This window comes from Podarcis muralis, chromosome 9 (genome assembly GCF_964188315.1).
Source record: "Podarcis muralis chromosome 9, rPodMur119.hap1.1, whole genome shotgun sequence".
Taxonomy (NCBI): Eukaryota; Metazoa; Chordata; class Lepidosauria; order Squamata; family Lacertidae; genus Podarcis; species Podarcis muralis.
In genome coordinates, this window is record NC_135663.1 from 36,291,839 (window position 1) to 36,304,926 (window position 13,088).

At 41.8% G+C, this 13,088-nt stretch overlaps 1 protein-coding gene across 5 annotated transcripts in view; it reads right to left on the minus strand.

Moving 5' to 3' along the window:
* Window positions 1-13,088, minus strand: part of INPP4B (inositol polyphosphate-4-phosphatase type II B) — a 257,958-nt gene that overhangs the window by 23,915 nt on the left and 220,955 nt on the right. For all 5 annotated transcript variants that reach the window (XM_077934060.1, XM_077934057.1, XM_077934058.1 and 2 more), the window contains 4 exons: window positions 11,953-12,070; window positions 8,494-8,634; window positions 6,907-7,004; window positions 969-1,081 (listed from right to left, as the gene is read on the minus strand). In XM_077934060.1, coding sequence (XP_077790186.1) covers window positions 969-1,081; window positions 6,907-7,004; window positions 8,494-8,634; window positions 11,953-12,070 — 470 coding nt within the window. The remainder of the gene's footprint in view (window positions 1-968; window positions 1,082-6,906; window positions 7,005-8,493; window positions 8,635-11,952; window positions 12,071-13,088) is intronic.

Consider the following 13,088-nt stretch of genomic DNA (forward strand, 5'->3'; position numbering starts at 1 on the left):
ATTCCTAATATTGAATCCACCCTGTGTTCAGGGCCAGCATCAGGAGTACAACTAGAAAGCTGAAAATACCAGTTTGAAGAGAACATGCAAGTGCAATAGTTTTATAAAGGTAAAGGGACCCCTGACCATTAGGTCCAGTAGTGACTGACTTTGGGGTTGCGGTGCTCATCTCGCTTTATTGGCCGAGGGAGCTGGCGTACAGCTTCCAGGTCATGTGGCCAGCATGACAAAGCAGCTTCTGGCGAACCAGAGCAGCACACGGAAACGCCGTTTACCTTCCTGCCAGAGCGGTACCTATTTATCTACTTGCACTTTGACGTGCTTTCAAACTGCTAGGTTAGCAGGAGCAGGGATTCGAACCACTGACCTTCTGATCGGCAAGTCCTAGGCCAGGGGTCTGCAACCCGCGGCTCCGGAGCCACATGTGGCTCTTTTACATCTTTGCCGCGGCTCCGGGGCGGATACTAGCGAGGGGAGGAGGCGCATTGTGCGCTCCGACACTCCTCACTGTGGCGGGCGCTGTACTGGCTGTGACGTCGCATGGGGGCGGTGCGTGCGTTAGTCACGCACCGTCCCGACGTCACCTTCCCGCCCGCTGTCAGATCGCGGCTCCGGAGATATATTTGTTTTAAATGTCGCAATGGTTTTGCGGCTCCCAGTTGTTGTTTTTGCTTCGGAAACGGGTCCAAGTGGCTCTTTTTGTCTTAAAGGTTGCAGACCCCTGTCCTAGGCTCTGTAGTTTAACCCACAGTGCCACCCACGTCCCAACAGTTTTATGGAAAGATGCAAATTTAATAAAGTACTTTGGGCATTAAAAGGCTTCATGAGTCACTTGCAGATGTCATCCGAGTCCCCACCACCACCACCACCAAGCTGCTAAGCTTCCCTTATTTGCATTTCCTTGCCAAAGTTCATTTTAACAAGTCAGAACAAAATTAAACGAATTGCTTTAAAATGAGGTTTCTTACCGTTGCAGCCAGCCACATGATTTCTACATTCTTTCTTTTTTTAGCCTGAATATTTTGATGGAGATTTTCTAGTAATCCTTTTAAGTCATTCTGTTCTTGAAAATGTGGTAGGCCTGGGAAGAAGAAGAAGAAATACAGCGTGTGATAACGGCTATGCTGAGTCAAGGATTTCCTCAGGAAAGTAAAGCTGCTACATTTAAAGTCTCATTTCAAATGCATGAGGATTTTCCTCAAACACAGCAATGCCCGTCTTTTAATGACTGACCAAACAGGTTTGTGCTTGTTCACACAGCTCCTGCTATCTAAGAGCTTTTTTCTGAAGTTCCATGCATCTTCAGTACCTCTATATTAAATGGTAAGAGGACTGATTCCATAACCTGTTGCACTTCTGCCTCTCGTCTGTTATCTGCTCCTTGTGCTGCACTTTGCATAATTGCAGGATGTACAGAGAGCAAAGCAGCAATAAGGAAAAAGAGAGAGAAGAGGGGCTAATGGAAAGTACAGCACCACCATAAATGTATGCACAAGTTTATTTCAAGTAAATAATAAATGCAGGCTAGCTAGCCTGCTAGTAATTTCCCTTTAAATATGTGGCAAGCTGGGGCAAATCTCAGGCTTGTGGAATCTGCTTTGTCTTCTTCTAGGACCAGGGACGTCTTTACCATTGAGGGTAGTAGCGCAGGGAACCAGGGCGCCAAGGTCTGGAGGGTGCCAGAGAGTCCGGGGAGAGTGTGAGGAGGTAAGCGAGGCGGAGCGGGGGCTTGATGCCTGTGCGCCTCCAGCACCAGGGTCATCCCTGACAGCAGGAAGGCTTTTCCGCAGTCCAGAGCTCTCTCTGCTGGCTCCGCGGTGGCGATCTGGCCACAAGGTTGGGGCCACTCTTTCCTTCCCCTCCCTCCACCCCTGTGAGCTCTTTCCACAAGAAAGGAAGAGACGGAGCCTTGTTGTGCGCATCCGTCAGAAATTGGCGGGAGGCAGAGAAGGTGAGCGGAAGGGGGAGCCAAGATGAAGAGGGAGGATGTAAAGGAAGAAGTGGTCGCAGGGTGCTTGCGTGCCGGCAGTGTCTGCGACGGGGTGAGTTCCTGTTGCTCGGTCCCTGCTCCTGCCAACCTAGCAGTTCAAAAGCATGAAGTGCAAGTAGATAAATAGGTACCACACCAGAGGTAAATGACATTTCTGTGCACTGCTCTGGTTCGCCAGAAGCAGCTTAACCATGCTGGCCACATGACCCGGAAGCTGTACGCTGGCTCCCTCGGCCAGTAAAGTGAGATGAGCGCTACAACCCAGAGTCGTCTGCCACTGGACTTAATTGTCAGGGGTCCTTTACCTTTACCTTTTTACTTAGGCTTTCAAAAAGTTTTAAACAAACCCCCTCACCAAATATCCTAGGTAAGCTTAGCAGTCATGGCATAAGAGAGGTCCTCTAATGGATCAGTATTTTGTTAAGGAACAGGATGCAGGGAGTAGGAATAAATGGACAGTTCCTACACTGGAGGGATATAGAAAATGCAATCCCTCGTGGACTGGTATTGGGACCTGTGATATTTAATTTGTTTGTAAGTAATTTAGAGTTAAGGGCAAGCAGTGAGGTGCCCAAGTTTGCTGATGATGTCAAATTGTTCAGGGAGGTTAAAACAAAAAGGGATTGTACGGAACTCCAAAAGGATCTCACCAAACTGGATGAATGGGCAGTAACAAGGCAAATGCAATTCAATGAAAGCAAATATGAAGTGATGCACACTGGGACAAAACCCCCCCCCCCATACTTTTACATATACGCTAATGGGGTCTGGAGTTAACTGAGCAGAAACAAGATATTGTGGTTACAGTGTGAGGAAGATGTAGACTCTGTATGTAGCAGCTGTGAAAAAGGTGAATTTCATTTTAGGGATAATTAGGAAAGGGATTAAAAATAAAACTGCCAATTTCATAATGTCATTACAGAAATCTATAAGTGTGATGACACTTGGAATGCTGTGTACAGTTCTGGTGGCCTCCCTTCATAAAGGATGCTGTAGAGCTTGAAAAGGTTCAGAAAAGCTAAGAGGAGACATGATAGAGGCGCATGGTTATGCATGTTGTGGGGGGGGGAGTGGATAATTTATTTTAAACAAAGAAAAGGGTGTCAGGAGTACAGTCGTACCTTGGAAGTCAATCAGCTTAGTTCCTGAATGTTTTGGCTCCCAAATGTCGCAAACTTGGAAGTGACTGTTCCGGTTTGCAAACCATTTTTGGAAGCCGAACGTCCGCCAGGGCTTCCGACTGGCTGCAGGAGTTTCCTGCAGCCAATCAGAAGACACACTTTGGTTTTTGAACATTCTGGAAGTCGAACGGACTTCCAGAACGGATTCTGTTCGACTTCTAAGGTACGACTGTAATGATCTCTCATATCATGCCACACTTGGCCCTCAGAAGTTCTATATGCATATGAATTTTTGGAAAAGAGGTACGAATAATTGCAGATTCATTTGGAAATGCTGAGAATCTTTATATTTATGCTATGGCTGCATACAAGTAGAGAATAAAGCAAAAGCCTGTTCTAAGGCTACTGCAGTCATTATTCTAGCTTCAGACTGAGAGGGTCCATTATATAGCACTTGTCTTTCCACTGATTTTCAGGTTATATATATGGCTGTTTCAAATATCAAAGTCGGAACATAGCAAAAGCAGAAGAAAGTAATTTTCTGATTAACTGTCATGGTTTTGTTTTGGGGGTTTTTTATATATAAAAAAGTTCAACCTGATTAGCACTAATTCCAGTGGCTGCTGAAGATCTCAGCAAGCAAAAGCCCAGAAGCCTATGTGCAGTGTAATTACTCTCTTCGCTGCAAGGAAATGCATGCTTGGTTCTATCGCGCAAATGAACTCACAAAGAATTGAGTCACCTGTCATGTCACAGCAAGGAGGCAATTTAAAGCAACAACAATAATGAAGGCATGAATCTGGAAAAATGCTGCACTGCACTTAAAACCACGGTATAAATAAGTTCCTGTTGAATAATGACATTTTTAAAAATGAAGCCTTCGTAGTCTGCCCACATTGCTAATAGGCACAATCAGAGTTTCAGTTGTGCCAGGGATGGTTAGGGTGCAAACCTGGCATATGTTTCCAAGAGAAGCAACACGTGAAGTAATAGGCTGTCTCGCCCAAAAAGGAATCAAGTGGCCAGATTCTGAAGACTGCTTTTCAATGACTGGGGTTATGTACATATTCACAATTTAAAATTTAGTGAGGCCACACACCCCCACCCACATTTCAAGTCACTTTTGCACTTTGCTGTCACACCAGAGATGGTGTGGGGATGTCTTCACTCAATGCACAATAGCTGTTTGATTTCCCCACACCTGTAACCTCTCATCTCCTGATCACGAAGCTGTTATCTGCACATGTGCACCTGCTGTCTCAAATGTACACACCTCAGCTTAACCTTAACTGCAAAGTGAATGTGGCTTACATTCTCAGGTTCAATGGAAGCTGGTTTAAGAGAAAATGCATCAGACAGCAATATTTCTCAATAAACTCCAGGATAGAGATGGATTGTGGTTAGCATCATGTGTACACAGCTTCAAACACGAGTGGTGGGAGAATGCTAGAGCCAACAGTAATGTGAACACAGCCTAAGATTATCTTTTTTTCTGTTCAGGCACTTAGACAGAATACAAATGTTAGGAAGCAGGCATATAGAATCTTAGTTCAATGAACTGAATATCATGACAGTGTTTGCAACTACTATAAAGCAGCCAAAATACAGCCTTTGTCACCTAAAGCTCTCACTCCACCCACAATAAAAGTTACGTTCATATTCTGATGACAGAAAACAAATCGTTTTGCAACTCTTGAAGAACTGATAGTCCTATTTCCCTGAGTTCAACAGTTAAATCATTTCAAGATCAAATAAATATTAGTTTACATAATACAGGTATGCTATAAATTTGTTCCGGTGTTGTGAAGAAATACAAAGCACTGTGTCTTAGAAAAAAGGTCCCATAAACAAGCCAGTTGTATATAGGAACTACAATCAACAGGGGGGGGGGAAATGCTCTAAGCAGTTGTGGCAGTAAGCTACCTGCACCAATAAAAACCCTCTGATATAACGTTTCCCAGCCACACAAAAAATCTGGACGTGGTGCAACCTCATCAACAGATGAGGTCAAGCTCACTGTGACCCCTTGTGGAGAAATGATGTATTTATGTCTGTTTATGTTTCGAAGGGGAAAGTATTCTGTGACTGTGACAGTCCAAGTTCAAGGCTATTATGACATTGCAAGCCTGGTCAGCAGTATTGCTAGGTGACAGGTTCTGAGAGAGAGAGAGGTGACCACTTTGAGGATTTTTTAGGCAGGACCTGGATCAGGTAAATTCAGTCAGATTGGTCTGGGTGAAGAGGGGCTTTTAATTGGGCAAATTACCACCTTACAGACCTGTCCTTACTACGTCTACTTAGAACTAAATCCTATCAAATTCAGTAGGGCATATTTCCATGTAAGTGGGGCTTGGATTTCAGCAAGGGAGCAAAAGCTGGATTGCAGCACTGAACTTACTTTGGCTCTCTTTCCCTTCCTTACTTCAGGTTTTGGGCTAGAGCTAAACCACACATCTTCCCCCACCCTGCATTTTCTTTGGCTGTGGGGATCATCAACAAACTGGAGGATCCGCAAGCAGAGAGAGGGAGTTTAGCTATGCTGCTGCCCTCCCCTGCCCATCCCTTCCCATCTATGCCAAAATAGCACAGATCTTCAACGTGGGCTAAAGAGAGGTGGCAGCTGGTTGGTCTGTATAACATTGCTGCCTTCCTTCCATGGCTTTAACACATGAGCTGAAACCATCAGTAAGCTTTATATTATGATGCAAGATCTCTTTCCAAGGTGGTTGCAGCCAATTTAGAGATTATTGGTGTATAAATGCATCTTCAAGGGAGATGCAGAACAGACCTTAGAGTTGCAGATCTGGAAGGAGCAACAATGCCAAGACTTGCAGCAGCAAATATTACCTTAAAACAGTGAAGTAAGAGGTAAAAAGATAAAGGTAAAGGACCCCTGGATGGTTAAGTCCAGTCAAAGGTGACTGTGGGGTTGTGGTGCTCATCTCGCTTCAGGCCGAGGGAGCCAGCGTTTGTCCACAGACAGCTTTCCGGGTCATGTGGCCAGCATGACTAAATAGCTTCTGGTGCAATGGGCCACCGTGACAGAAACTAGAGCGCACGGAAATGCCATTTATCTTCCCACCACATTGGTACCTATTTATCTACTTGAACTGGGGTGCTTTCAAACTGCTAGGTTGGCAGAAGCTGGGACAGAGCAATGAAAGCTCACCCCATAGCGCAGATTTGAACTGCCGACCCTCTAATCAGCAAGCCCAAGAGGCTCAGTGGTTTAGACCACAGCGCCACCCGCGTCCCTTACAGTGAAGTAAGAAGGCAATGCAGGTTACTAAAAAGGAAGGAGCTATGCACTTTCAATTTTGAAAAAGTCCCTTAATTGAAATAACAACTTAAGGACTCAAGTCTGTAGATTACCCAGACCAGCAATGCCACACACCAGCACACGTCAAAAGAAAACAATGACTTGCATTGCTATAATCATTTTAATCAGCATAATCAAGACACCCGAGGATAAACTGTAGAGAATAATTTTTCAATTAGGGCAACAGAACATCTATGGAAACATGGTTTCAATATTATCCTATCTAATCCTTAAGCCAATTTCCACTGATACCAGTGGGAAATTTTATTTCAAGCGAAGAGGATTTGGGAGAATAACAGGGCAGTATTTGCAACCCAGAATTTGTAATTAGATAAATAATAAATAAACCCACCATTAGGCTTATATTGAGATTCATACACTTATAAATGAATGTAAATAACTTCATATGAATAACATTTAAGCATAACAACTTCAACATGATTAACGAACCAAGACAGACATTTTTAAATACTTACAATCAGGAGGCATTTTTTCTGTGAACAGCTTGTAATACTCTTTCAGCAGCTCCAGATTTTCCTGGTTAACAGTTTCTTGCAAAGAGGTATCTCCAAACCTAAGCAACCACAGAAGACCAATTGGCATAGAAGCAGCATTTCTGCACAAGCAGACATTTTCCACCCAAAGAAATGGAACAGGAAACAACCACCTCAGCTCTGAATTAATACAGTTGTACCTCGGGTTAAGAATTTAATTCGTTCTGGAGGTCTGTTCTTAACCTGAAACTGTTCTTAATCTGAAGCACCACTTTAGCTAATGGGACCTCCTGCTGCCGCTGCACGATTTCTGTCCTCATCCTGAAGCAAAGTTCTTAACCTGAGGTACTATTTCTGGGTCAGCAGAGTCTGTAACCTGAAGCGTATGTAACCTGAAGCGTATGTAACCTGAGGTACCACTGTATTATTATTTTATATCATCAATCATTTTGTGAGCACACCATTTAATTACAACTTCCTAATTCAAGAACAAAGTGTGTTCTGTTTCCCTAAAGGCCCTGAAAGGTTCAGAAATGGGAACTAGCTCACATGCCACTCAGGCTGCAATTCTATGCTCATGGGCTTGTAATTTCCATTGAACTCTATGAGACTTACATTAAATAGACACAGACTGCATTGTTATTTAGCAGTAGGTTTGAACATAGGGTTCTCATGTCAAAATGTAAGTGTATGATTCTGGCCTCATTGAACCACAGTGCTGAATTTGAACATTATTATATTGTAAACTAAATGTTACAATATACAATTAAAGCTTCAGCATATTTAGTGTATTTACTTGAGAGTAAAGTCTTGTAAAATCCGTAGTACTTAATTCTGAGTCAGCTATGGTCAAAATGAAATCCACATTCAAAATGAATACTGCAGAATTCGCCGAATTTTAAAAAGCCCCAAAGGTGATGAAGTGTAGGATGTGCTATACCGAAAAGTACAAAAACATTGCATGAATGGAGGTAGAAGGCAGAGTGCAGCTTGCCATTCTGCTGAGGCCCTGCTGAAAGGACATTTCTTGTGGAAGTATCAGAGGGTAGCTGTATTATTTAGGGAATTTAAATTATTTGTAGCTGTTTTAACATAAAAAAGCAGAATCACCAGAGGAAGGTTTTTGGATTTAAAGCCTTTGTGACAGACAGCATGGGATGGCACACCATCCTAACCACTCATGAGTCTTACAATCAAGTTTTTGTTTTTCCTGTGTCACCTTTTACAGTAGTAGAATTAGCTTGCATTTTGCATATTAGAAGGGTAGGCACCTGTGGTATTTGTGCTGTGCTACTGAAGACTGTTTATGACTTTTTAAAACCAAGAAACAATGAGAACTTGCCTCCTTTGCACCTCCAGTTAAAGACAGGTCTCACTTTCTGGCACCAAGCAGCCATCCTGCATTGTATGGGCTACGAGGCAAAAAATGCTGTGTTTGGCACCTTGGTACCCTCTGTAGTCTGGTCTCCTAGGCAATTATCCTATTACTCCATGGGTGGGCAGCTTTAGAAAGGCTGTGTGGTCTCCTTCAAAATACCCAAGAACTGAAACGTAATCCTGATGACTTACCTCTCCGCGAGTGTTTGCTGTTCATTGATTCCTACATTAAAGAGAACTGGATATACATGGAGCAGTTTCCCTTCTTTAATCTCTTGTGGAAGCAGCTCAAACATCTTTCCTGGGAGCTTGATTTCTATTACATAATGTCCCCTAGGAATGCAAAAGAATAAGACCGATTTGTGCAATGTGTAAGCGAAAAATTCTGGGTGTTGTTGTTGTTTAAATTACACTTGGGCAACATAAACTTTATGTAAGAGGCAGAGAACATATTCCTAAATCATGAAAAGTACTGGAGCCTAACCAAATTCAAATAAGCCAAAAGAGGGAGAGAGCGCGAGCACTTTTTTGGTGCCACTGCCCTAAATCAGAAACATAAATGGAAAGCTGATCCTTTTTAGGTCTCTTGCAGTCCCTGAAGAAGAACCTGAAAAGGTGTTGAAAACTGTCCTGTAGATTACTGGCCACCTGGATGGGATGGCAACCACTGCTGGGTCATGGCTTGATTTAAGGTGGGTCACAACAGCAACACTACCACCTTACAAACATCTGATAAAAATGTAATAAATGGGTCTCAAAATGCATGTTGGGGTTAAAGGTGGGACCTGGGTCCCCAAAAGATAAAAACTATTGATGTAGGTCATCCCAACAGAGCTGACACTTTCAGCATTCTGCTTCCAGGCACACTTCCTGTTCTGACTTCAAAAGTATTGGGGGGGGGGGCGATGTTCCATCTCTGAGCACGAAGCTATAGTACCTCTTCTGGATTACTGGAATTCAACTCCATCTGCCCAGTAGCTTTCATTGCCATTTGTCTCTTGTCTGCCTCTCCTTGCTTAACGAACAAAGGAGTATTACTCACAGCTCTTCACATGGGCATTGCTAGCAGCTCAACTGGCATTCTGCTTATGATACAAGACTCTCTCGAAATGAAACTAATTTAGAAAAAGCCAGTACACACTAGCAGCCTATCTGTATCTTAAAACATATTTAGAAAACGTGGATTTAAATTACTAACCTCCCTTGGTTTGAATGTAATACGCTAAAGCTAAATCTAGAAATCACATTTCCTTCGTGATTGGTGAAGTCTTAACCTCACAATGTCAAGATATCAAAATTTTCTTTATTTCTTAAAAGCATGCAAATTTATACAACAATCGGATCAGAAATTTAATTACGAACTGTTTCTTTATAATTACTTTTTCACTGAAGTGGGAAAAAAGGATTAATAAGTAAAAATTTTAAAAAATGAGAAAAGGCTTTTAGCCTTCTTACTGCTTGTCTAGCATTAAAATGAGGGCACACAAACTTTTGAAGCACTTTCTACAGAGTTACAAAAACTCTTTCTGCATCCACATATAATGCCAAACGGTGGCTTGGTGCCATGCTAATGACAGTGATATGCCTTAGTCTAATGCACTCCCTTCTCCCTTTGCTGGTTTGTAGGAAGGCATGGTTTGATCAAACCACAGTTTGCCACAGTCACATGCAATAGCAAACAATCATTTTCCAAAACACCAGAAATAATAAAAAAGGAAAAAGAGCCTCCCGCATCAAGCCGATGATGGCCCATCTAGTCCAGCAACTTGTTCTCACAGTGACCAACCAAATGCCAAAGGGAATTCTGCAAGCAGGACATGAGTGCAACAATACTCTGCCCACCTGTGATTCCCTGTTGTAGCAGTTTTAATGTTCTGTGCTTGATATTATTTGATTTTTAATTGTATTCTTATTGCTTCTTTTATCTTGTATGGTTTCTTATATCCTATAATGATAGGAATCAATGTTTTCGCACTTGCAGAAGAGTTTCCTAATGTAGTAACGTGTGAAATTAAAAAGCAAAGGCACTTTCATTGTTCTAACAAGTTTCGTTGATCTGTAGGGAATCTGGTGTCAAAGTGAGATACTGCCAGAAGCAGGTGGGACATTTCCAGAGAGGAGAACTGTACAAAGTCAAAATTTGTGAGAGAAATACTAAAGATTGAAGTCTCAACATAAAAATGTCATCCTGCCAGGGAAAATAAACCTATATTTATCCTATGCACTTAAGTGATGGTATCTGTGTATTTACATACGCAGTTCTGGATGATGTATAGGTTTTGTTTTTCTTTTAAAAAATATAAATTTTGATACACATTAATGTTTTCGACTGACATATTTGTTAAGTACTTTTTGCTTAGTTTATTTTATCCTACTTGACAAAAAGTAAGTTCTAAAGAACTTTGTATCACCACAGGTTCCCTGACACTGGCTAGCATTCACACTGATATTGTCATTATAAACATCTCAATGTTTGGTCTCTCTTTTCTCTAGGGTAGGCATATTGCTAATATATAGAACTAATTCTATTCATTGCTGCCAAGAAAACAGACCTAATAATCTCATTTACCCAGCCTTGCAAACAGGAATGTATAGATGGGATTGAATGCATGATTATTTCAATGACATTTTAAGATGGTCAAGATAAATGCAAGAAGCTGATTTTAAAAACAAAACAAAACAAAACAAAACAAGGCAGCCGTTAAGCAGCCAGAATTCCTGGGCTCTCAGTCACTGTTTGTTATCATTCAAGCACAGCCAATTAACTACTAAGAATATTACACAAGGTTTCAATGGGATGGCAAGGCTTCAACTGAAAAACACCTTCCCTTGTACACAAAAACGAAAGGCTGTTGTAGCACTGCTGTTCACAAAGCCACACCATGGTGGCCACACAAACTCCAGCATGACAACAGAGTGTCAGGCAGCACAGGCAAGCTGTTTAATGGAGGGGGAGGCATTTCACAAAGCGGTTTGCTAGTCTACTCTGTGACCCGCGCTCAGTTAAACATGGGTGCAGGAAGGTTTCGTGGAGGGGGAGGTGCTTCAGGAAACTGCACTCTGAAGCACCGCCCCTATCATTTAAAATGGGTTTGGTGTAAGCTGTGTGGGGAGGAGAGGGGTGAGCAGGCACATGAGGTGTAAAGGGAGGGTTGGTTGGTCAGGTGTCAAGGTTGCCCAGGTGTTGGGCAAGGGTGGTTGGCAAAGGAGTTGGCAGGATTGGCTAGTGGTAGCAACCCTGTGTGGGTGGGTGTTTTGACATAAACACTACCAATTCTCTTGGGAAAGTAACTTAAAAAAAAAAAAGTTCTCTTACACTTCTGTGTGAAGGGTGTTTTGTATACACAGGCAAAAAGGTGGTAACAAAATGCCATTCTTCAATAAATATGCAAGGATTTCAATACCAGAGGAGAGTGGCAGTGCTTTATACAATTATCTATTTCTCTCACAAATACTGATATATTCCAGAAGACTATTATCTTTACAAGCCTCTTCAGGGCATTTATTCCCCGTTCTGTCCATTTGTTACAAATCATAGTTACACGAATACATTTGCAGAGCAGCTAGAAAAAGCATTAGATGAGTTTCCATTTGATTTTTCTGGCGCAGCATAATGTTATGTCTTTGTTTCAGGAAACAGATAACACTCACCGCCTTCCAGTTATAACAGGCAAGAGGTCATCTGATTTGGCTTCAGTTATTTTAAACATGACTTTTTGTAAATCTGATATTCCCACAGCCATGTCTTCTAGCATTCCGATTTCTTCACCTTCAGAAAATGAAAATTAAATTATGAAATAGAATGAAAAGAAAAATATGACAGACAAGCTCTAACTGGTCTATTTCAATTTTAACAACATGCAAGAAAAGAGTTCCTAAGCTTCAGAGTCAATGTCATATGTTAATTTGTTATTTCCACATTGACCATGTAGCTGCACAAATATGCCTATTCCAATTTTTTAAATTTTGATTAGGACTATGTAAAATCTGCCCTGTACCTTCCATGGATATTTCTGCTTTCCCACAAAGCCAGCATCACGTGTATGAATTGCAGGTCTGAATTACTGATGGATATTTCACATATAGGATTATCCATAAGAAGTTTTTTATCCAGAACAACAGATGTAACCACAAGTGTTATGATGCAAAAGCCAGTCACATAGACAATAGATTTAATTATGCAAGAGCTTATGCAGTTATCAACTGCTCTTTTCATGGAGCTGATTATAATATTTCCATTTTGTTTGCCTGTTAAGGATGCTTATTCACAGTAGCAAACACAAAGTGAAATCTAACAGTGTCCAACCACCAGTGGTCTGGAAAGTTGAGAAGCTCCCTGGAGCAGACTGGGGGAGGGGAGAAGTCTGCTGTCACATTTTTGGATGTCACCCATAGTTTATTCATCGGGGCACTCCTAGTTCAGTTGTAAAGCAAAAGTGGGGAATTACATATTAATGCTTTTGAAATAGTAAGCAAGTTTAATTCAATGGATAGTGTGATAGACTCGGGTCTAGCAAATCTAGGCAGTTTGCCATGCAAAATTGGTAGTAGCTCCACTATGCAGATTTATACTGTACATCATTCAGCCACAGTTTGCATCTGTAACACTAGTAGCCTAGAGCCCTCCTAACACAGTAGTTCTGATCAGCAAGATAAAATGGTAAAGTACTTGTAATAGTAACACTCCAATATTTATATCCCAACACGTAACCTGAAAGTATGGCTTACAAATGGAAAAACAACAACATATGTAGTGTCTTTTTATACTGGTATCAGTCTATCTATAC